Source organism: Rhododendron vialii, chromosome 5a (genome assembly GCF_030253575.1).
Source record: "Rhododendron vialii isolate Sample 1 chromosome 5a, ASM3025357v1".
Lineage (NCBI taxonomy): Eukaryota > Viridiplantae > Streptophyta > Magnoliopsida > Ericales > Ericaceae > Rhododendron > Rhododendron vialii.
Window position 1 is genome coordinate 29,881,998 of NC_080561.1, and position 25,384 is coordinate 29,907,381.

Sequence of the window (25,384 nt, forward strand, 5' to 3'; positions counted from 1 at the left end):
TTGAACAGACATAAATAATAAGTGAACCCTCCGCCAAACCTAAATGTGACAGTGTCCTCAATGTCATGAATGCAAGCGCTTACAAAATAGACTGTAACATAAAAGTGAGAGAGGATAGGATACACCTGATAAGCGCAATAAGACTGAACTATGTGACTCCTGCAAAACAAATTATGGGAACACAAGAAAAGAAAAGAATGCCTACAAATATTGAATGAGACAAATAAAAATAAAATAAAATAAAAATAAAAGAAGAGAAAATACTAATCTCATCTAGTAATGTACAGTAGCATACAAAGATCACCAGTTTTGGGCAGACTAAATGGTTAATCCTGATAAATAGGATCTTCCAAAAGGATTTCCTCTACTTCTGGGATTTTCAATTCTATAAACGGTTTCAACCGCTGCCCATTCACTTTAGACACGGAACCATCTTTAGGATTCTCAATTTCAACTGCCCCATGCGGATAGCTAGTGCGAACAATAAAAGGGCCAGACCATCGAGAACGAAGTTTGCCTGGGAATAAATGCAAACGAGAATTATAAAGAAAGACTTTTTGACCAGAAGTGAAAGATTTTCTTAAAATGTTTTGATCATGAACCCTTTTCATACGGTCTTTGTATGATTTGGCACGGTCGTAAGCATCATCCCGAATTTCCTCTAGCTCAAGAAGTTGAAGCTTTCTGCGAACACCTGCCTTGTCAAGATCAAAATTGAGTTTTTTGGTAGCCCAATATGCCTTGTGTTCTAGTTCTACAGGTAAGTGACATGCCTTGCCATAGACAAGTCGGTAAGGAGACATTCCAATGGGAGTTTTAAATGCCATACCGTAAGCCCATAATGCGTCATTAAGGCGTAAAGACCAATCTTTCCTATTAGGGTTCACTGTTTTTTCAAGTATATTTTTAATCTCCCTATTAGATATCTCAACTTGACCACTAGTCTGGGGGTGATAAGCAGTTGCAACTTTATGCGTTATGATATATTTTTTCATTAAATGCTCAAATACTCGATTGCAAAAATGCTTACCACCATCGCTAATAATAGCACGTGGTGTCCCAAAACGAGCAAACACATTATCGTTCAAAAATTGGACCACCACTTTGTGATCATTAGTTTTACATGCAATGGCCTCAACCCACTTAGAAACATAATCAACAGCGACAAGGATATATAAATTACCAAAGGAATTAGGGAATGGACCCATAAAATCAATGCCCCATACATCAAATAGCTCTACAATCAAAATTGGGTTAAGAGGCATCATATTTCTTCTTGTAATACGACCTAACTTTTGACAACGCTCACAAGCTATACAGTATGCATGCGAATTTTGAAAAATAGAAGGCCAATAAAATCCACACTGCAAAATTTTTGCAGCCGTCTTTTTAGCACTAAAATGGCCTCCACATGCATAATCATGACAAAAAGAAATGACACTACATTGGTCACTTTCAGGAATGCACCTTCTAATAATCTGGTCTGGGCAATATTTAAACAAGTATGGATCATCCCAAAAGAAGTACTTAACCTTGGATAAAAATTTAGATTTATCATGCTTGGGCCAATGCAAAGGTATCTCTCCAGTTACAAGATAATTTACAATATCTGCAAACCAAGGTGAAGATAATTGAGACACATGCATCAGTTGTTCATCAGGAAAAGTTTCAGAGATGGGCAATGAATCCTCAGTGAACTCTACAATTAATCTAGACAGATGGTCGGCCACCACATTCTCAGAGCCTTTTTTATCTCGAATCTCAATGTCAAATTCTCGCAGTAACAAAATCCATCGAATTAATCTAGATTTAGCATCTTTTTTAGACAACAGATACTTCAATGCAACATGATCTGAATAGACTACGACCTTAGAACCCAATAAATAAGCTCTAAACTTATCAAGTGCAAAAACAACTGCTAGTAACTCCTTTTCTGTAGTGGAATAGTTTAATTGTGCATCATTTAACGTCTTACTAGCATAATAAATTACATGAGGGAGCTTATCGACACGTTGTCCTAAAACAGCGCCTACCGCGTAATCAGAGGCATCACACATAATTTCAAAAGGGACATTCCAATTGGGTGGTCGAATTATAGGGGCGGAGGTCAACTCACTTTTTAATCTCTCAAAAGCAAGAAGGCACTCCTTGTTGAACACAAACGGGGCATCTTTGGCCAACAAATTACATAGAGGTTTAGCAATTTTACTAAAGTCTTTAATGAACCTCCTATAAAAGCCCGCATGACCCAAAAATGATCTAATCTCCTTTACAGTACGTGGGGGTGGAAGGTTAGATATCAAATCAATTTTAGCTTTATCCACTTCAATACCTTTATGCGAGATAATATGCCCTAATACAATTCCTTGCTTAACCATAAAGTGACATTTTTCCCAATTAAGCACAAGACTTTTTTCTTTGCATCGCATTAACACTAGGGTCAAATGGTGTAAGCATTCATCAAAAGAAGATCCAAAAACTGAAAAATCATCCATAAACACTTCCAAAAAACGTTCTACCATGTCAGAAAAAATACTAACCATGCATCGCTGAAAGGTGGCTGGTGCATTGCATAGTCCAAATGGCATGCGGCGGTACACAAAAGTACCATAAGGGCATGTGAACGTAGTCTTTTCTTGGTCTTCCGGTGCAATGGGAATTTGATTATAACCAGAATAACCATCAAGAAAGCAATAATACTCATGTCCCGCTAACCTTTCTAACATTTGGTCAATAAATGGTAAAGGAAAATGATCTTTTCGTGTCATGGAATTTAATTTTCGATAGTCTATACAAACACGCCATCCTGTTTGAACACGGGTTGGAACTAATTCATTGTCTTCGTTTTTTACTACCGTCACACCCGATTTCTTAGGAACAACTTGAACAGGACTCACCCAACTGCTATCAGATATGGGATAAATAACGCTAGCATCTAAAAGCTTAAGAATTTTTGATCTAACTACTTCTTGCATTGCAGGATTTAGACGTCTTTGTGGCTCACGTGAAGTTTTAGCATTTTCCTCTAAATGGATTCTATGCATGACCAATGAAGGACTAACTCCCTTGATATCATTTATGGACCACCCTATTGCTTCCTTGTGCTCTTTTAGGACATTCAACAATTTTTGTTCTTGTGTATCATCTAAATCAGAAGCTATGATTACTGGTAAAGACTCACAAAGGCCAAGGAATTTGTATTTGAGAGTGTTTGGCAAAGGTTTGAGTTCTAACTTAGGTGGCTCCACTATAGATGGAAGTGCTGGTGATGTAGATAGTGAAAGAGGGTTCACTTTTGGTTGCCATTCATCGATGCTCATTAACGGGGCATTGTCGAATAATGCATTAACCTGCTCAATTGATTCATCTATGTCAAATTCACACCCGAAATGTGCTAGGCAAGCTTCTAAGGGATCCTTAAAACTTGACTGAACAAAAGTATTTTCAACCAAAGTGTCTATCATACAAACTGCACTAATCTCATCTTCATCTAGTGGTTGCTTGCTTGTATTAAAAATATTTAGCTCGACAGTCATATTACCAAATGATAATTTCATTACGCCATTTCTACAATTGATTAAAGCATTAGATGTGGCCAAGAAGGGACGCCCTAAAATAACAGGAATTTGCCCATTAGAGTTTTGGACAGGCTGAGTGTCAAGGACTATGAAGTCCACAGGAAAATAGAATTTGTCAACCTTAATTAGAACATCCTCAATGACTCCTCTAGGAATTTTGACAGATCTATCAGCTAATTGGAGTGTTACTGGTGTGGGTTTTAACTCTCCTAAACCTAATTGTGAGTACACTGAGTAAGGTAATAAATTGACACTCGCCCCCAAATCTAACAAAGCCTGATCGATATGATGGTTACCTATAACGCAAAAAATTGTTGGACAACCAGGGTCTTTGTATTTTATTGGAATTTTGCATTGGATAATGGAGCTAACCTGTTCAGTTAAAAACGCCTTCTTTGGAACATTTGTCTTCCTTTTTATAGTGACTAGATCTTTCAAAAATTTAGCGCACGAGGGCACTTGTTGAATGGCATCTAAGAATGGAATGTTGATTTGTACTTGCTTAAACACTTCTAGAATGTCTCCAAATTGTGTACCTTTCTTAGGAGCTACTAGTCTATGAGGATAAGGAGCTTTAGGGACAAAGTTCCTAACAGGTGGCTCTATTACAAGTGGTGGAGAAATAGACTCTTGAACTTTAGTAGGATCAACATGATTTTCTTCTTTTTTAGCCTCAACTAATTCCTCTGTTGGCATACTAACTTTATTATCAACTTCTTTCCCGGATCTAAGGGTAATGATTGATTGAACATGGTGTTGCTCGTTTGAAGGAGTAGAGGTGGTGCCTATAGAAAACTGTCCTTTTGGATTCACTAGAGTTTGACTCGGAAACTTCCCTTTCTCTCTCTCTGCAAGTTGACTAGCTAATTGACCCATTTGATTTTCAAGTTTAGCAATGGCTTGAGCGTGCAAGTGAGTTGAATTTTCAATTTTAGCATCATTTTTTTCAATTTTAGCCATGATTGCTTTAAGGGTGTCCTCTAAGGATGATTGTTGCTGTGGTGCAACAGATTGGAAGTTCGGTTGAGACACGGGAGTTGGAGCATAAAATGGTTGAGATTGAGGAGGGTATGATTGTGTAGGAGGACGAAAACCTGGGGGAGATTGATTTTGTGAATGAAAAGGTTGCCCACCTATATTTGCAGTAGGTTGGTTCTGAAGCCATGAAAAGTTTGGATGATTTCGCCAATTTTGGTTGTATGTTTCCGAAAAAGGACTAGCAAATGATTTTCCATAATTATTGAGCGCATTCGCTTGTTCAACATAGCTGTCAGAGTATCCAATAATGGAAGGACATGTTTGTGTTGTATGCACATGACTACTGCAAAGAGAACACACCTCACTTTGAACTTGATTGGCTGACTCCATAGTTCTACTTAAAGCTAGAACTAGGGGTGTCAAACGTGCCTGTCGTGCCGTGCCGTGCCATTTTCTTTCGTGCCAACCCGTGCTTCGTGTCGTGCCGTACCGTGCCCGTTTACTTCATCATGCCATGGCGTGCCGTGCCGTGCCGTGCTCGTGCCGTGTCGTGGTGGGCCATTTTACTTTGTCGGGCCGTATCGGGCCGTGCCTTTTTTAAATCGTGTCATGTCGTGCTGTGCCCGATTAATCAATCGTGCCGAGTCGTGCCGTGCCTTTTTTTGTCGGGTCGTGTCGTGCCATGCTTTTTTTTGTCGGGTTGTGTCGTGCCGTGCCTTTTTTTGTCGTGTCGTGCCGTGCCGGCCCTTAATGGCTTGTGTCGTGCCGTGCCTTTTTTTGTCGTGTCGTACCGTGCTTTATTTTGTCGGGTCAGGTCGTGGCGTGCCTTTTTTGTCGGTTTGTGTCGCGGACCTCGCGGTGTCGTGCCATGCCGGTCCTTAATCGTGTGTTGTGCCGTGCCATGTTGTGCCTGCCGTGCTTATACCGTTTCATAGTTCTGCTGCTCCCCTCAAATTTGCCCGCTGGATTTCTCTGCTTCCTTATGGTACAAACCAAAATTACATGACTTTTTTTCAAGTAAATAACTTAGAAGGAGAAGAAGATGAACATGGTAAAAAGCAAATTTTAGACGTGAATTCTCTCTTAAAAGATCAAGTTGTGAGAAACAGGAGGCTATTGGTAGTTGAGATGTTTAACAATTGCCAACACGATTGCTGATTGCCCTCTACATATTGGGAGTTAAGGTGAACACATGGGAACTGTTATTCCCTAGATAATTATTTTACAGCCAGAGAACTGATTATGCTACTATATGGAAAGTAAACTATCCACCAAATCCATGGAAGATAGGGATATACATCTGCGCAACAAAACTATTTAAAAGGATTTGGACCATTTGGTGGCTTGTTTCCTCTTGGTAACCATCCGATGCTTTCCACCTACAGTAGGTGCAACTTCTCCAAAGAATAACTACTTCTCATGAAGAATTCATCGAATTTCCTAAGCTAAATGTGTAATTGTCCTTTAGTAAGTTCGCGTCTCGGTGTGTGATGCTCAACTATTGCAAACCGTTTCAAAGAAAATTACTATCAGATGCACGTCTCATTTTTTCTTTTGAATAAACAAAATTAATATCATCACCAAAAGTAAATGGTTGTTCTGCTGCAGCTACATAAAGGGCTAGTCCACGTCTCATTTTTTCTTTTGAATAAACAAAATTACTATCAGATGCACCACCAATTTTATCGGCATGTTTACTTCTTAGATGTCTACCATGTGGCCCTACACCATTATTACTTAAGCATTTATAATTTCTGTCACAATAATGGCATACGGCCCTCCTTCCTATGTCAATACCCTTTTCATCCTTGAAATTGTCTACTATAGAGAAATGATTCCATACCCATGAGTAGCGTCGTGACCTTTTTGAACCACTAAGGCCTGAATTTGCAGCTACAGAATCTGATGGAGTAGCAGTAGAACCTAAAGGTCCTGTTCCACTTCCACCAGGACCACCACCAACAATGTTTGAAGCGGCCTCCTCCTCACCTACAGAACCCATACCCTGTGGTGCAATAGGGTTTCGTGGTACTTCATCAGAAGAACTTGAGTGGGAGTCAGTAGCCATCTACAGAAAAACACCATAACATGGGTTATTAAAGGGGAAACACGAAAGCCCTAATTGGGTACAATATAACAGCATACTGACAAAATCATATGCAAAAGCAGCAACAATAGACTGATGAATCACATGGAGGGAATACAAGCTGATACTCTAATTTTCTAATTATTGAATCTTTTCTACAAATTGATCACGCCTTCATGAATATGGATTGTTTGCTGCAAAAGGCAGAAATATTCCCCAATGTTGGTAGTTTTGCATCTTATGATCTTGTTATTCCTCTGCAGCTCAAAGACAAGTTGGAGAAACTGCTCTAAATGATAAAAGCTCAAGATCACATCAGATAATTAGACTGGTAAACTTAATCAGCTGTTTGCTCATGACCTTTTTCAATGGTGTAGTGCAAGTGCGTCTAGGATTTCGGTTTATCAGTGATCATGAATGGGCATGAGGATATAAGAAATAAAGCTACCTCTATCTCTAAGAACTTAATATTTTAGATGAGCTGGAATATTACAACTTGGTGAAATATAATTAGCTATCAAATCGTTTACGGCTTGGACTAATTGGGTCGCTAGAGTCGAATCTTCTCATAATTTTAGTACTATTTTGTTTTTGACGAAAGGGGATACAATGGTTTGCGATGCATGATTCTTGGGCATATAATATCAGTCTCCAACTTCGAAACTCTAAAGTAAAGACCCACTGACTGACCCACATATATTTTTTCAGACTAAAGCTTCAGAATATCAAGGAAAACTCAAAACTGAAGCTATAAAAAGCAAGGGAAAAACAGATCATCGAGTGAAATACATCAAGCCAATGCTTTTCACCGTATTTAGAATAAAACTTAAAAAAGCAACAACATCGAGTGAAAAACAGATCATTAATTGAATTAACATGTTTTCGCGTCGAAACCCCAAGTACTTGCAGTAAAACGGCCTTAAATGCAACGACCGTGAACAAAAACGGGCCAAGGTTGTAAATACTCACCGTTTGAGAGTTGTGTGTCGCCGGAAATGAAGAGAGACAGAGGTGAGTCAGGCAAACTCAGATCTGGGGTTTGAGTTGTCTGACTTAGGGTTTGAGCCGTTTGAGTTAATGAACGGCAACAGCAACGGAACGAAAACCGCAATCGCTAAATGGTCACCGACTCACCGCTGGAAACGGAAACGGAAACGGCAAGGCAGTCACCACGGTCCACGGTCACCAGATAGGGCTTGCCGGCTTGGCCGCAGGCCGCTTGGGCTTCGCTGTTTCAGAGTTAAGAGGGAGAGAGGAAGACGTTGAGAGAGAGAGAGAGAGAGAGAGAGAGAGAGAGTCTTGATCAGATCTGTGAGTGAGAGAGAGAAACGCTGAGAATGAGAGAGAGACGTTGAGAGTGAGAGAGAGACGTTGTGAGAGACGACAGAGAGAGAGTGAGACTGAGAGACCGGTCAAATGAGATGAAAGGGCAAGGGCTGCTAGGGCTCTGGCTCCACTAATCTCTTTCTATTTATACCAGTGCCGTGCTTAATCATGTGCAACAGTCTCACCATAATCCATATGCACTCAATAAAGAAAAATTCTCGTAAAGTCTTATAATGCATCAATCGAGGGCTGCCCGAGCTGTTTTTTGAAAATCGAAACCGTCTATCTTTTATGTGGGAGTGGTTATATCATTTGTACAAAAAATGAAGTCAATTGGTTATCGTTATATACTTGATCGCACATAACAAAAAATTTCATATTAATGAATCTACGTCTCGATGAAAGGGTTTCCAAAATTCGATAGACCCGAATTTTTGCGAGAGTGATTAAAACACCAAAAACAACAAAATGAATGGAATGGATCATTATAGTTGTGTCATAATCGTGTGGCTAACATATTTTGGACTATGGCAGAGTACATTGATATAGAACCAGAGAAGTTCGATGTATAGATTTGAAAGGTAGCTACAAACTCATTTTTTCAAATGTTCGATCTAAACCGTTACAATTTAAGATCTTATATAATTTATCATTCTCCCCTGAATAGGTGATAAATTGATAATCGGATGTCGGAAACCACGTGATCAGAACACATTCGGTGGTTCTAAACGCGTTAAAGTCCTATAATACACCACTTGAGGGCCGTCCGAGTTGTTTTTTGAAAATCGGAACCGTTTACCTTTTATGTGGGAGTGATTATATCATTCGTGCAAAAAATAAAGTAAATTGGTTATCGTTATATATTTAATCGCACATTACAAAAAAAATTCTATTAATAAATCTACGTCCCGATGAAAGGGCTTCCAAAACCCAATAGACCCGAAAATTTGCGAGAGTGATAAAAACACCAAGAACAACAAAATGAACGGTATGGATCATCATACTTGTGTCGCAATCGTGTGGCTAGCGTACAAGAGGCTCGTCTTTATAGAATAGAATTATCAATTATGTAATATATATTACTTGTTCTAATTATAAGCATAAAAAGATTGTTGGCCTTGGTGGTTTGAGATGTGTGTCAACTGTCAAGTCCCCAAGAACTTGGGTTTGAACTCCATAGAGATTATTTTTTTAAAACCATTTTTTTTAAAGTAGTTTTTTTTCTTCTTTTTTTCTATGTATTTTTTAAAAATCTTTATTAGATAAAACATAATGTATATTAGTATATGTGTAGTAATTAGTATATTTTATTATTATCATGTTTGAATTTTGATTTAAAATTTCTTAATCATATAAAATATTTTAAAAGCTTATTTTACTTAAATAAAAGGAAAAGATTATTAAATTATTGAATTATAAAAAAACACATACAAATAAAGTAAACTATAATCTAAAATCCTTTGTTCATTTAATAACTTTTTTTTTTTGGGTTTTTCCACGCCTAGTGCCGTGCCGTGCCCGACGACGAGAACCGACACCGTGTTGTGTCGTGCCTGTGCCGTGCCGTGCCCGACTAAAATCCCGTTCTACTTCCGTGCCCGTACCCGTGCCCTTGCCGTGCTTGGTTAGAACCATGTCGTGACTCGTGCCCCATCCTACTTCCGTGCCGTGCCGTGCCAAACCAACTTCCGTGCCGTGCCCGTGCCGTGCCCCCTCATTTCCGTGTCTGTGCCGTGCCCCGTGCCTGTGCCGTGTCGTGCCGTGCCTGTCTAGAACCGTGTCGTGCCGTGCCGTGACTCGTGCCCCATTCCACTTCCATGCCGTGCCCATATCGTGCCCGTCTAAGACCGTGTCGTGCTGTGCCTGTGTCGTTCCCGCTCACTTCCGTGCCCGTGTCGTGCCGCGTGCCCACTACGACCGTGCCGTTCCGTGCCGTGCCGGGATTAAATCCGTGCCTGTGCCGTGCTGTGCCGCCTTCAAACGTGCCGTGCCCGTGCCGTGCCCGTGCCGACCCGACCCATTTGACACCTCTAGCTAGAACCTCAACCTTTCGAGTAAGATTATCCAATTTTATTCTCATATCAGAATCCTCTTTCACTTCATATACTCCCCCTCTCTTAGATGTAGAAGATTGTTTGTCTCTATGAGAAGTAAAATCCCACTGTTGAGAGCTCTCACACAAATTTTCAAGAAATTCATAAGCTGCATCGCCCCTAAGATTTAGAAAACCACCCCCGTTCATTGACTCAAGCATATTGCGGTTAGACTGAGTTAAACCATTATAAAAAAATTGAACTAGTCTCCATGTTTCAAAACCATGAGGGGAGCACTTTAAAATAAGATCTTTAAATCTCTCCCAACTCTCATAAAATTTTTCATGTTCTTCTTGACAAAAATCAGTAATCTCCCTCCTTAGAGTAGTTGTTCTTGACATTGAAAAGAATTTTGAAAGAAACTTTTTAACGAGGATGTCCTATGAAGTGATTGAGCCAGAGGGTAGAGAATTTAACCATGCCTTTGCTTTATCTTTCAGTGAGAAGGGAAAAAGGCGCAATTTAACAGACTCCTCAAAAAAATTTTGAAACCTAAAGGTAGCACAAATTTCAAGAAAGTCTTTAACATGCATGTATGGATCCTCTCGTTCAATCCCATGAAATTGAGGAAGAAGTTGTATTATGTGAGGTTTCAGCACAAAATGTGTCGCATTTGTCGTGGGTAACACAATACAAGAAGGAGGATTAGTGGTTACAGGTGAGAACTACTCTCTTAAAGGTTTTGTATGTAGAGACCCGTGTTTAATTTCAATAATTTTAATGTTAGAATAAAATTAGAATATTGAGGTAAAGAGAAAGTGTGATTTGAATATGTGATTTGGGTTGAATGTGATAGAATCTGGAAGTTTGGGGTGAAATTGTAATTGATGTGTGTGGTGGTATAAATAGGTGAGAGTGAGTGGTAGAGAATCATTCTCCCACTCACATCTCTCTCTCTCTCTCTCGGTCTTCTCTCCCTCCCGCCCGATTCTCTCTATCTCTCTCACTCTCTCTCTCTCTCGAAATCAAGCCTATAAACTTGAGACCCATGAAAATTAACCTTCATTCCTCCTTCCACGCGCGATCTTGAGCTCGTATTTCGTGGGTTTGAGCTCGGAGAGGAGTATTCGGATGATTCAAAGTTTTCGGAGCTAGGGCTTGCTTGGTTGGGCTTGGATTTCGTTCTTCGACTTCGAGGTAGGGATTTCTCTCATCTATTATATGTTTATGTGTTGATTTGGTGTTTGAATCGCACCTTAGATCATTGGTTTTGTTGTTGGAATTGTTCTGGTGAAATCTGAAAATCGTGCACTGAAAACCCAAGTCCTACCGGTAGGAGTTTTGGCCCTACCGGTAGAAACGCTGTCCAGTAGAGTCATTTTCGTGAAATTGTGGTCTCCTACCGGTAGGAAAATGTGTCCTACCGGTAGGAAATGAAAAATTCAGCATTTTGGCAAAACTTCGAAAGGGCATAACTTTTTCATCCGAACTCTGTTTTGGGTAAATTTTATACCGAAATTCATGTGCCGGAAGTCTACTTTCCAATGGTGGTGGTCTCATCTCCTAATTCTTCACCGATAAGATTTGGTAGCCAAAATAAGATGGATATGTTTGTATACGTTGGATATTCCTTTTTCCTTAGAAACGTTGAGCGAGCCACGGACGTCCTTAAGTACGCCTGAGTACATAATTGAATGATTAGATGAGGTTAGTGGTATGCTTAAGTCTTTATAGTAGTCGTTGGATTCCGTATGAGCCTATTGATATCGAAACGAGGGTTTAGAGAATATATGGAACATAGGTGAGCGAAGGTTGTGTGTGTTGACATGCTATGTGAAAAGCGAACATGTGGAACACCCCTTTGAGTTAAACAACGCTAGGCATGGATATATGAGACATTTTCTTATATTTGATATGTGGTACATCTCTTGTGTAATTGGTACGGTTTTATGAATTGCAAGGTGAAGATCTATGAATCGTTGTTAGGGAATATCCCTTGATATGTAAGTGCTTGTATGGTGATGAGAAACTAATTACGTAATGATAGCTAGTTGACTGAGATAAAATTATCCCTACTACTTCTTTGTGAATAAGTCTTTGTTGTGAATTCATTATATGTGATTGAGATGAATGGCTGAGTTGTGAGGTGTATTGGAGGAATTGTGGTAGAGTGATCTATACTATATGATCGATGTGATTCAGTTCTTTTAGTGAGGAAGGTATTTACAGGGAGTAGCGAGACTCCATAAACAGCCCAGAAAGAGTACTTGCTTGTGATGTGTGACGTGTGATGTGGGATTGCAACGGTGATGTATATGAGTAAACGAAAGGGTTTGTTTGATGAATATACGAAAGAAATGATTGGTTGTCGAAACAACACCATAGAGTCATCTATCAACAGGTCCTTTTCTTTAAACATGGGACGTTATGACTAAAGTGAAGTCAATGAGCGGATAGAGTATTCGGAATAGGGTGTGGTGGTTAGCCTAGAGTCTTGGTGTGTAGTCATGGTACTTCATCTATGTCGTCGACATTGGGAAAATTACTAGTCGTGTTTTGTTTCTCCTTTGAGATACCGTATGTTGCCTCTGTTATTCATTCTACCTGTCATCCCATTTGCATATAATAGTTGTGTAGATTTCTCTACTGGGCTAGTGTAGCTCAACCTATCATTTTCAGGTGTGAACCCGGAGCAGTAGCATGGAGCGAAGTGCATGCATTCAAGTGCATATTTTCGAAAGAAGTGGCAAAAGAGACTCAAGGACTTTTGATAAAACATGTTTTGGGAATGTAATAGCACCTTAACTCTATTTCTTTTTATGATCTAATATATTCAAACTCTTGGAGTTGGATCTGTAATTTAATGATTAGGATTTGGTGAACTCTTTTGGGGTATTATGTAAGATAATGTGAGGGGTTTTATTTATGAAAAGCTATCTTTATTTATGTTGAAAATCGAGGGCGTGACAACTTGGTATCAGAGCATAAGTTTAGAATACCTTGAGACCGTGGGGAGACTTTGAGTCTCATGGGTTCAAAAAAAAAAATTATTGCATTGTGACATGACTTGTGTGCTACTGAGTGATTGACATGCATCCAACTAGGTGGCATTGCATTTATGTTACCGTATAGTGGCGTAGAGTTGTTAGAAGAGATTGGTGGAGTTGGAGATTCGTAGTGTATCTTTTGTTGATGATCTTTTTATTGTTTCTTTGTAGTGAGATGCCTCCGAGACCTGAGAATAGACGGGGTAGGACTGGGAATCCGAGAATGGAGGCAGGACAGAATCAGCTTGCTAGGGATATTGTAGCGGCACTTGCGGCGGCTAATCTTTTGCAACCACCCCCTAGGGATAACGTGAACAGTCGGGCCATAGTAGCCATGCGAGAGTTTAGTCGTAGAAATCCACCTCAGTTCGATGGAGAAAGTAGCGACCCCCTTGTGGCTGATCATTGGCTTGCACAAATTCGTAAGATCTTCAACGCACTAAAGATTACGGAGGACGACCTACGGGTGAGCATAGTAGCTTGTCAACTTACCGGTGAGGCGAATGAGTGGTGGGAATCTGTTTTAGGAGTAAGGAGAGACGTTAGGAGGGCGGCTGGAGTTGCAAATCAGGAAATTGAGCCGGTTGAGGAAAGTTTGACTTGGGCTGAATTTGAGACACTTTTTGAAAACCAATATTTTCCAGAGTCGTATCGTGAACAGCTTAGAAACCAATTCGAAAGGTTAGATCAAGGTGACATGACCGTTTCAGAATACGCCACTAGGTTCCAAACCTTGTCCCGTTTTGCGCCAGAGTTAGTTGCAACCGATGGTAGGAAATGTAGGCGTTTTGAGAAAGGGTTATGTCTGTCTATCAAGAAGTTTGTGGTAGGTCAACGAATTGAAAGGTTTTCTGACATTATCGAGTGTGCTAGAAGCATTGAGTATACGGAGGAAATACCAGAGGAGGCGAAAGTGCGGGAGTCGAGGAAACAAACCATTAGCAAGAACATATCTATAGAAACATCTGGGAGCCAAGGCAGGAAGAGACAAAGAGATCAATTTTGGTCCACCTCGGGCCAGCATAGTTCAGAACCACCTAATCTTTCCAGAACGTCAGGAGTTCCGTCGGGATCAACAATTGTGTGTTATCGATGCCGCCAGTCGGGCCATCGTGCAGTAGACTGTCCTCAGGAGAAGGAATATCATGGTCAGAGACCACCTCGGGTTTGCTATCGGTGTCGTCATCCGGGGCACTTAGAGGTAGATTGTCCACAATCGACAAGCAGAGGGAGCGTACAAAGACCCACGGGGTCGGGTCATGCGTTTTATACCGCGTTGCAAGGTAAAGTGAATTTATATGTTATGTTGAGATTACTTATGCATATACAAAGTGCTTATTTGCCAAATGATTGTTATTATGAAGTGTAAGGTCTATTCTAGTGTTGGATAGCATTGCGGAGTTGTCTCTATGAACTTGTCTGATAAAATCTAAGTGTTGTGACAACTAGACTAGTGGGATGAAAATATTCAAGATTTATAAAATGAATAGAAATCGTGTAAGGTCTTGTGGGATTGAAATGAACTAAATTACTATTGGGCTTCTTAGAGCCACGAGTTATGAAGTATTGGACACTGTGTGAGCCCGTGGTTGTGTAGGGTACTGTGTGAACTCGTGGTGAGATAGGGCACTGTGTGAGCCTGTGGTATCTGGGCACTGTGTGAACCCGTAGGGTATAGGGCACTGTGTGAGCCCGTGGTTGTATTGGGTACTGTGTGAACCCGTGATGGTATTGGGCACTGTGTGAGCCTGTTGTTGTATAGGGCACTGTGTGAGCCCGTAGTATGCTGGGTACTGTGTGAGCCCGTACTATATTGGGCACTGTGTGAACCCGTTGTTGTATTGGGCACTGTGTGAGCTCGTGGTTGCGTTGGGTACTGTGTGAGCCCGCTGGGTACTGTGTGAACCCGTTGACGTGTAGATGTATTCGGTACTGTGTAATTGCAATAAATTGTGCGGAAAGTCTATGATTGGTTGACTTATTACTGTATTTGGTGTATAAAATGTGTTGCTATTTAGTTTCAACGTACATGTTAGAACTAGTGTGCAATGTTTCGTTCTTAGGATGTGGTGCTGGATAGATAATGATATAATGTGAGGGTACTTGCTACATGCTAGATAGATAATTTATTGAAGGTGTTTGTATGGACGATTTAACCTCTTAGTTAGATGTAATGCTACATGCTAATTGGAATCTCTTGTCTCGACTACTAAATTTGTTGCAGCTTATGAATTGATGATAGTTTTGCATGTCTTTCAATTTTTGTATTATGGTTTCGTTGAGACAACTGCTAGTTTGGTTAATCCTTCGTGAAGTTGTTGAATAAGCAAGACTACCCTGGACGTCGTAGACATATGCCGAACATGAATTGAATTCTTTACTTGGAGCGCCGCGTAAATATAGTGAAATGTGTGGAGTGGTGGGTCTTGGTTTAGAAAGTTGTTACACTTACGGATGTACATATTTTGAACTCAAAAATTTTCGGAAAGGGATAATGCTTGGTGAAAATTGAATCTTTGCATAGTTCATTTTCAAAATTATAACGGTATAGATCATTTTCAAAAATGATAACGGTATAGACTTGGAGTCGGCTACATCATAGTCCATTTCCATGTTGACAAAATTGTCATTATTTTCAAATGACCAAGTGCGCTGTTCGTAATAAATTGTTGATAATGTCGTTCCGAAATGAACATTTCCTTTCAAATTCTATAGAATTTTGTCACACATGGGCATGTTTCAATGGTTTGGCAACTACTTGAACAAGAGTTTTCAAGGAGGGGGCAAAATTTTCATCAAAACTAACACTTCACCATGGCTTTGGAAAATATAAGTTGGAAATTCATGATCATTTTTAGTTTAGACTTCATCGTGTTGGACACTTTAACAACTACTCGGCATTTGTCTTTTGAGGGAATTTGTCTTGAGTTAGTATTAAGAACTATTAGAGTTCTACTTGTGCGAGTCTTAATAATTTGAGTAAGTCGGGGAGTAAAGAAATGAGGTGAAAGGAGAAATGTATGAAAGTTGATTTCCCTGTAAGCGTGCGCGAAGAATCTAGTAAATCTTGGGATGGATGAGTTAATCTTAGAACTTTTCGATTACGTATTGCTTGACAAGATTGTTGAATTACAACGTTATGAAATTCTCCTTTGTGTTTGGACACGGTCCATGGAACCAAAATTGGTTAGTCGGAAGTAATGAGAATGGATATGGTTTGTGAGACTGGAATTAGTTGGTAACATGACTATGATTTGTATGAATACGACAACTTCGTGATTTGACGTGAATGAACATCGGAACTTGGCAATTGTTTAGTAAGAAGCTAAGCTAGTTAGTTGTGGCATTATAGAGTTTTCTACTTTTCTTGCATTTTGGACACGGAAGTGGCGGATACGAAGCGTTGTGTGATGAACACGGCCCTTAGGACAAGAAATCCATTGATGGTGTGCTTTCATTTATTCTATGCAAATTTCGGGACGAAATTTCTTTAAGGGGGGTAGAATGTAGAGACCCGTGTTTAATTTCAATAATTTTAATGTTAGAATAAAATTAGAATATTGAGGTAAAGAGAAAGTGTGATTTGAATATGTGATTTGGGTTGAATGTGATAGAATCTGGAAGTTTGGGGTGAAATTGTAATTGATGTGTGTGGTGGTATAAATAGGTGAGAGTGAGTGGTAGAGAATCATTCTCCCACTCACATCTCTCTCTCTCTCTCTCGGTCTTCTCTCCCTCCCGCCCGATTCTCTCTATCTCTCTCACTCTCTCTCTCTCTCGAAATCAAGCCTATAAACTTGAGACCCATGAAAATTAACCTTCATTCCTCCTTCCACGCGCGATCTTGAGCTCGTATTTCGTGGGTTTGAGCTCGGAGAGGAGTATTCGGATGATTCAAAGTTTTCGGAGCTAGGGCTTGCTTGGTTGGGCTTGGATTTCGTTCTTCGACTTCGAGGTAGGGATTTCTCTCATCTATTATATGTTTATGTGTTGATTTGGTGTTTGAATCGCACCTTAGATCATTGGTTTTGTTGTTGGAATTGTTCTGGTGAAATCTGAAAATCGTGCACTGAAAACCCAAGTCCTACCGGTAGGAGTTTTGGCCCTACCGGTAGAAACGCTGTCCAGTAGAGTCATTTTCGTGAAATTGTGGTCTCCTACCGGTAGGAAAATGTGTCCTACCGGTAGGAAATGAAAAATTCAGCATTTTGGCAAAACTTCGAAAGGGCATAACTTTTTCATCCGAACTCTGTTTTGGGTAAATTTTATACCGAAATTCATGTGCCGGAAGTCTACTTTCCAATGGTGGTGGTCTCATCTCCTAATTCTTCACCGATAAGATTTGGTAGCCAAAATAAGATGGATATGTTTGTATACGTTGGATATTCCTTTTTCCTTAGAAACGTTGAGCGAGCCACGGACGTCCTTAAGTACGCCTGAGTACATAATTGAATGATTAGATGAGGTTAGTGGTATGCTTAAGTCTTTATAGTAGTCGTTGGATTCCGTATGAGCCTATTGATATCGAAACGAGGGTTTAGAGAATATATGGAACATAGGTGAGCGAAGGTTGTGTGTGTTGACATGCTATGTGAAAAGCGAACATGTGGAACACCCCTTTGAGTTAAACAACGCTAGGCATGGATATATGAGACATTTTCTTATATTTGATATGTGGTACATCTCTTGTGTAATTGGTACGGTTTTATGAATTGCAAGGTGAAGATCTATGAATCGTTGTTAGGGAATATCCCTTGATATGTAAGTGCTTGTATGGTGATGAGAAACTAATTACGTAATGATAGCTAGTTGACTGAGATAAAATTATCCCTACTACTTCTTTGTGAATAAGTCTTTGTTGTGAATTCATTATATGTGATTGAGATGAATGGCTGAGTTGTGAGGTGTATTGGAGGAATTGTGGTAGAGTGATCTATACTATATGATCGATGTGATTCAGTTCTTTTAGTGAGGAAGGTATTTACAGGGAGTAGCGAGACTCCATAAACAGCCCAGAAAGAGTACTTGCTTGTGATGTGTGACGTGTGATGTGGGATTGCAACGGTGATGTATATGAGTAAACGAAAGGGTTTGTTTGATGAATATACGAAAGAAATGATTGGTTGTCGAAACAACACCATAGAGTCATCTATCAACAGGTCCTTTTCTTTAAACATGGGACGTTATGACTAAAGTGAAGTCAATGAGCGGATAGAGTATTCGGAATAGGGTGTGGTGGTTAGCCTAGAGTCTTGGTGTGTAGTCATGGTACTTCATCTATGTCGTCGACATTGGGAAAATTACTAGTCGTGTTTTGTTTCTCCTTTGAGATACCGTATGTTGCCTCTGTTATTCATTCTACCTGTCATCCCATTTGCATATAATAGTTGTGTAGATTTCTCTACTGGGCTAGTGTAGCTCAACCTATCATTTTCAGGTGTGAACCCGGAGCAGTAGCATGGAGCGAAGTGCATGCATTCAAGTGCATATTTTCGAAAGAAGTGGCAAAAGAGACTCAAGGACTTTTGATAAAACATGTTTTGGGAATGTAATAGCACCTTAACTCTATTTCTTTTTATGATCTAATATATTCAAACTCTTGGAGTTGGATCTGTAATTTAATGATTAGGATTTGGTGAACTCTTTTGGGGTATTATGTAAGATAATGTGAGGGGTTTTATTTATGAAAAGCTATCTTTATTTATGTTGAAAATCGAGGGCGTGACATTGTATCTTCTGCAACTTCCGCCATTTTTAATTGATTATGTCCCACTCTTTGAATATTTAAACTGCGTCTAAAGGTTCTCTCAATTTCCGGATCAAGAGGTATTAATTCTAATTTTTTCGAACGGCAACCAAACATAAACTTATGAATGAAAGCAAATAAGTGAAACGACCGAAAATAAAAATAAAAATGATAATAATAAAAAATGCGGCAGAAGTATCTAATGCTAAGAGTGACTTTTTTTTTTTTTGGCAAACACTGACTCACGAACACGTTAATAAGAAAACAATAAATAATAACAGTAAAGTAAATTCTACTAACCTTCAATTAGTTGCTTCTAACTCCAACCACAGTACGTGCACGGAAATTGCAGTGGTTCCCGGCCAAAGTTATTTCAATCAAGCATTTGTAGCCAACTTGGAAATCTCGACCGATAAAAACAAATAAAAAGACAACTCTACTGTGTGACAGCAACCACAAAAATACTTAGTGACAAAAAGCAATTACTACTAATCAGAGATTCACTGTATAGCAAATGCACGTGATGAACGTTTTTTTTTTTATTGCTAACTAAACTAGTAGAAGAGTGAAATCAATTCAAATCTCTAGATTTCCTAAAAAAAATAATTAAGTCCCCGGCAACGGCGCCAAAAACTTGATGTGAAATTTTAATGTACTCGCAAGCGCACGAATCGTATTGTAATATAGTATGGCGAGAGCGAGGTCGAACCCACAGGAACTTTGTGATTTTTATAGGAAAACTAAATAATTTTAAAATGATCCAACCCTAACCTAGTTGACAGAAGTTTGAGATTGATTTTTAAACTAAAAGTGAAAAGTAAAAACAATAAACTAAATTATCAAAGACGAGGAAACTGAAATTTCTTTTTAATCAAAGGAGAAAATACTAGGGTTTCGGGATCCACACCCATTAACTAGTATCATTATATATTCACGATCATTGACTTTACCCAAAATTTCTTCATGATAATCTGAAAGCTAATTCTGTTACCATGGAAAATATCATCGTGAAAATTCATCAAAAAGTCTAATATTTGTTCCTCTCCGCTCGTAAGTATAAAACCAAATCATTAATTGTATCCGCTTTTAACAAATCACAATAAATATCCAGTTTTATAGTTAATGATGAACAAAACAGCATCCAATGTTAAAGACAATTCCAAATCTTGAGAAAAACATGATTGAACTCATATCCAAAATTTATCCCTAACAGTTGATTTGGAGTAAGAGCAATTTAATCATAATCGAAATCACATATTTGGATAAAATCAAATCTCATAAATATATAAATAATAATCGTTAATGGGGCTTCATCCTCAACCCTAGTTGAAGAGTTTAGCCGCTCATGGAGTCAAAACACATACTCAAATCATAAAAGAACTCCATAAAAGCTTACAAAATTAAAGTAGTTATTTTTTTCTTCCCTAGCCTTTTCCTCTGCCGCTGCTCCTGTACGTGTCGAGAAGTTGCTGCCTTGCAATCTTCAAAAGCCGAATTCTGTGAAAGCGTCCTGCTCTGTTTCGTCATGTTTTCTTTCTATAAGGCTAGCTGAGAGTTCCTTTAAAGGAAAACAAAACCTTTTCTGATTTTGCTTCCCTAAAATTGTGAACCACTATCCCAAATAAAGAATAATATGTTTCCTAATTGTATAATAATATTAGGTATATATGGTGGTGATCAAACACTAGTATTTGGTCCTGCCATACTCGTACAATCCGTCCAAACATGAGCTGCCTTTCATATTTCCTTCCAAAACCCGACTCAAAATCCCTTTTTTTTTAAATCTCGGACAAAGCCTTTTTGTGCGACAAGTCCAAAATACCTACAAAACATGAATCAATAATAATAAGTCATAAATAACTATTAAGTGCCGACTAAAAATGCAAGTATGAGATACTTTTTAATACTATATTTTGTGTTCATCACTCTCTTTTCAGACTCCGGCGGCTTCATTTCAAGTACAGCCACAATCTTTGACGGGTCAACTTCAATCCCACGAGTAGTGATCAGAAAACCAAGCATTTTACCTTCCGTGACTCCAAAAGTACACTTCTGCGGATTGGGGCGCATCCTATATTTACGGAGTCGTTCAAGGAACTTTCGGAGAATAGGGACATGCCCCTCACGAGTTTTTGACTTGGCAATCATGTCATCTACGTAGACTTCAACTTCCGTGTGCATCATGTCGTGCAAAATGGTTGTAGCAGCGCACTGATAAGTAGGACCGGCATTCTTCAAACCAAACGGCATGACCAAATAGCAGTAAGTCCCCCATTCAGTGATGAACGTCGTTTTCTCACGGTCCTCTGGTGCCATGAGAATCTGATTATAACCTGAAAAACCATCCATGAACGAGAGCATGGCATGTCCTGCCATGTTGTCAACGAGCACATCAATATGCGGTAGGGGAAAATCGTCTTTAGGGCTTGCCCTATTCAAATCCCTGAAATCGATGCATACCTGGATTTGTCCATTCTTCTTAGGTACCGGCACAATGTAGGCGACCCAAGTAGAGTATTGAGAAACTATGAGAAAACCAACGTCGATCTGCTTAGTGACCTCATCCTTGATCTTCTGCACCCAATCCAGCCGCATCCGTCTTAGCTTCTGTTTTACGGGTTTAGCATTTGGCAATAGAGGAATTTGATGCTCCACTATCTCTGGGTCAATGCCGGGCATGTCTTGATAAGACCATGCAAAAATATCATTGAACTCCGTGAGCAGTTCTTTGAAGTCCTGATATTCCTCTGGGGATAAAGTGGAGCCCACTTGAATCATTCGGGGATCGCTCTCATCTTTCAAATTTAAAGAAACTATTTCTTCTTTTAGCGGTTGAGCATGCCTTTGATCTTCCCTTTCGATGAAGGCACGGACTTCCTTGGGAACATCCCCATCGAAGTCTACCCCTTCATCATCAGGGTCGACATAATTTATATAAAGATCATTAAAGTAGTCAGAAGTAGGTTCTTTCATTCCAAGAGGCTCCTCAGGGGCTGCCAAGTACAGCAGAGTCAAACTCAAAATAAAAGCTATGACGTGGAAGGCCAAGAGGCACAAACTCCGACTCAAAGCTAGACTCACAAGACTCTGTGTCAGACTCAGACTCAAACACATCATCAACGCAAGTTAAGCGTGGCTTGAAAATGCAATTTTTAAGGCTACCCTTGGCTTCTGTAATAAGAGAGGTGGGATCCTCGAGGGCATCGGGCCCGAGCATGAGCACTTCGGCTTCTTCAGCTTCTTCGACCAAACCCACTTGGGAGAACTTGTGAAACAGCTGCTCTAAGCTTCCCTGATTGAAAGATCCCAGCCAGTCAGTCTTGATCTTCGGTTGATTGAGCTTCTTTTTGAATTCCACCCCTGCTAGCTCCTCATCGCTATCCGACCAGGTGTCGTTAGCAAAAATCTCAATACCCGGTAGTAGCTCCCCAGTCTTTGGGTCGATAAAGGGCTCAGCCTGCCCTGTGTAAACAGCGTTTCCCTTCTCACAGACGAAGTAACTGTCAGGATCACCATAAAGGGTTCGAGGTTTTCCCGCACATTTCCTTCTTTTGGCATCATTGGCCGAGGCGATATACCCCAAGCCAAAGCGGCCCTCACAGGAAGGAAAGGTAGGGAATTTCGGAATCCCTTGTTGGTGAATCCCTAAGCCCAAACCAAGTAGATAGGACATCCTCCTCATAATATCCAAAGCAATGGAGCTTATGATAAAGTCCCCATCCACGTTGATGGCCAAGACAGAGCCTGATGTGTCGAAAGAGAAACCTCCGAGATCCATGTCCTCCTCACCATGGTTAATTCCCAAAACCGGAGTACCATCCTCCTTGAGCGGGCGAATGCAAGAGTCCCCTCAAATTGTTAACGTGCCAGTAGGAAGTCACAGCATGACTTTTTGGTGGAGAGTTGATGGGACAGCCATGATGTTAGATCTATGGAGCCACGGCGTACCGAGCGTAAGGTTGAAAGTGGCAGGGATGTCAACGACATGGAATTCAACATCCATTTCAAAGCCCTCGCAATCGAGCTTGAGCATTAGCATACCCTCGACCATACGGCTAGTGCTGTCATATGCTTTAACGGCCATATTGGAAGGTTCAAAGTCCTTTTTAGTCAAACCTAGACGGTAAGCCACCCTCAAAGGGCAAACATTGATGGCTGAGCCATTGTCGATGAGAATAGTCGGAACCCAGACCCCTCGGCATTTGATAGTGATGTGTAAGGGGCGATTGTGATCGACCCCTTCAAACGCAGGTCCTTATCAGTGAAGATCACGGTATGTTTGGAAGTAGGTGGGAGGATAAGAGATATCATTGCTTCAGGAGTGACATTAGCTTGAACCTCGAGACAGGAGAGAGCGTGACTAAGCTTCTGACGATGCTCACGGGAGGAACAGATTAGTCCCCGAATTGATATGGCAGCAGGAACCCGCTCTAGTTGCCTTTGAGCTGCATCGATAATCGGAGAGTCAGTCGGAACCTCAAGCGGTGCAGACCTTGGGAAAGCAAAATGGTCGTTCCTCTGGTTAGAAGGGTTGGACGAACTCCCAGCGTGCAGATTAGCAGGCTGAAAAATCCGTCCACTCCTCGTAACATTGTGAACATTTCCTAAGGAGGGCATGACCTAGGGGTCTTCATTTACATCCCAAAGATCAGCCGGGACTTCACCTAGCTTGCGTTTTCCTTTATCGACGGCCGGTGCTATTGCAGGCACTTCCCAGTCTAAACCCAAATCCTCAGCCAAATCTGTCATCAGCAGCGATTCCCAAAAATCTACGTCCTTAACTGCTGCAACCTTCGCAACGGGTTCTGGATTGGCGATGAAAGGAACATATCCCAAAGTCCGCCCTCAGCTAAGTTACGATTGACGGTCCAGACTTCTGTTCCAACTTGGATATTGACCACATTATCCACGTCCTAAAGGTCGGGTGGCGGGATGAGATCCGTGACCATGATACTGCAGTCTTCTCCAGCCGAAAAAGGAACCATGGGGCGCGGGAGTCCCTCATCAATGATGTAAAATGTGGGATCTTGCTCGATGTTAGATACCGAGTTGACGAGGCTGTCGATGGTAGATGGGAGAAAGCATTCCCCTAAGACACAAAGTTCTTCTTGAATGAAATCGTCCTCAACAAAGTGAGTCATGTAATCTGGTAAAGCGTAGCCTTGAAGGGGATTAGTGTCAAAATCCAAAGGGAATTGCCAAGCGGGCTCAGGATCCCAATAATATTCTTCCTTAGGAACAATAGGTTCGGGCTACTAAAAGAGCATGAACAAAGAGATGCCATCCAAGGGGTCGAGCAATGCCTGATTGTGCCCGCCCAGCCACTCTGCGTTCCAAGCAGGGTCCAAAAGGGCTTGTTCAGGCAATGGGACTTGTTCGGGATGCATAGGGAACCCTTCCAACTCAAGTTGATGCCATTCTTGGATTAGAGAAGCGTCATGATCGTGGCCGTCGGCTATGGACCAACCTACAACCTCCATGTCAAGCTCCAGTTCAGAGAATACAGACATTGAAGCCCTGAACCTGGATGCGAAACTCTGGGATGGGTTGAGATTAGCCACAATGAACGTAGGATCACGTCGAGTTGAAGTAGGACCGAATTGTACGGGTTAGATTGGGCCATTATGGAGATCGCTGATAACCTCATTGAGAAGGTCCAATCCTGCTTGCAACAGCTGAGGGGGCGGGTTGGAGGTGTATGGTTCTCCAATGTACATGAGTTCAGTCTCGGTTTCCAATGGTATGGACATAATTGGTTTGGGTTGATTGGCGGAGATTATGTGGTCAGTTGGGTTGAATGTGGTGGAGCGGAGGTTGATATGAGTGGAGCTAAGGGATATTTGGCCAACATGCGGGACAACTTTATGGTTGGGCATGGAGTTAGAAAGGATGTTTGGCTTTTGAGGCAATGGAGGCGGGGCTTGAAGAGTGCCCGCATCTATGAGATCCTGAATCGCATGTCGGAGGCGAAAGTAGGAGTCCGTAAGATGACCAGCCCCTTGGTGATAGGCACAGTAGAGATTGGCCTTGAAATTGGGTGAAGGGTTTTTGGATAAAGGAATTGGATCAAGGGGCTTCAGATGACCTGACTTGATCAACTTTTCCATAACAGAGGATAATGGAGCCTCGAATGCGGAGAAACTGCGGGTTTGGTTACGAGGCCGGTTGTTCTATGGAGTCTGCACTTGATTGACGTCGGCAATGTGGTTGGTAGTATTAGAGGAAGCGTTAGTACCACTGGTTGTTGCGTTGGAGAAAGTCCCACCTCTAAACAGTGCATTGGCGATGCCGGAGTATGCCCGAGGTTTTGACTTTGGAGGGTTAGAGGATTCTCCTTTTGATAGAATACCACTTTGCAGCGCATCCTCGATGGCCAGGCCAGAGTCGAAGAAGGTTTCAAAGTTTGTCGATGCTTGAACAAGAACCAAATGCTTGGTGTAGTCTGGCTGAAGACTGCGGGAAATGATGCGGAGTTGATCCCTCTCACTTGGACGCTCAGTCATTAGAGCGGCTTTCGCCCTTTATCTCTTGACGAAGTCTACGAAGGACTCCTTGGCTTCCATTTTGGTGGATTCAAGTTCCCATGTAGT

The 25,384-nt window shown here is 40.8% G+C and overlaps 1 protein-coding gene, 1 long non-coding RNA gene and 1 other non-coding gene across 3 annotated transcripts; 2 read left to right on the forward strand and 1 right to left on the reverse strand.

Moving 5' to 3' along the window:
* Positions 1–326: 326 nt before the first annotated feature.
* On the reverse strand, positions 327–4,946 carry LOC131327791 (uncharacterized). Its single transcript, XM_058360923.1, has 4 exons — positions 4,257–4,946; positions 3,951–4,079; positions 1,440–3,023; positions 327–944 (listed from the first exon to the last, which is right to left on the reverse strand). The coding sequence occupies exons 1-4, from the start codon at positions 4,944–4,946 to the stop codon at positions 327–329; spliced, it is 3,021 nt and encodes a 1,006-aa protein (XP_058216906.1).
* Positions 4,947–10,280: 5,334 nt separating this feature from the next.
* Positions 10,281–10,387, forward strand: LOC131328090 (small nucleolar RNA R71). The gene has a single exon (XR_009200372.1). It is a non-coding gene; the product is annotated as a small nucleolar RNA R71 (small nucleolar RNA).
* Positions 10,388–16,885: 6,498 nt separating this feature from the next.
* Positions 16,886–18,595, forward strand: LOC131327403 (uncharacterized). Its single transcript, XR_009200293.1, has 2 exons — positions 16,886–17,003; positions 18,486–18,595. It is a non-coding gene; the product is annotated as an uncharacterized LOC131327403 (long non-coding RNA).
* The last annotated feature ends 6,789 nt before the right edge of the window (positions 18,596–25,384 follow it).

What these genes read in the sequence shown, in the direction of transcription:
- LOC131327791 (XM_058360923.1), bottom strand. Translation starts at nt 4,946, where the DNA reads ATGGAGTCAGCCAATCAAGTTCAAAGTGAGGTGTGTTCTCTTTGCAGT. An exon ending in AGGCGTTTTTAACTGAACAG is followed by an intron (nt 3,024 to 3,950) that starts GTTAGCTCCATT and finishes ATCCATTTAGAG; the next exon opens with GAAAATGCTAAAACTTCACG. An exon ending in CTGAAAGTGACCAATGTAGT is followed by an intron (nt 945 to 1,439) that starts GTCATTTCTTTT and finishes TATCACCCCCAG; the next exon opens with ACTAGTGGTCAAGTTGAGAT.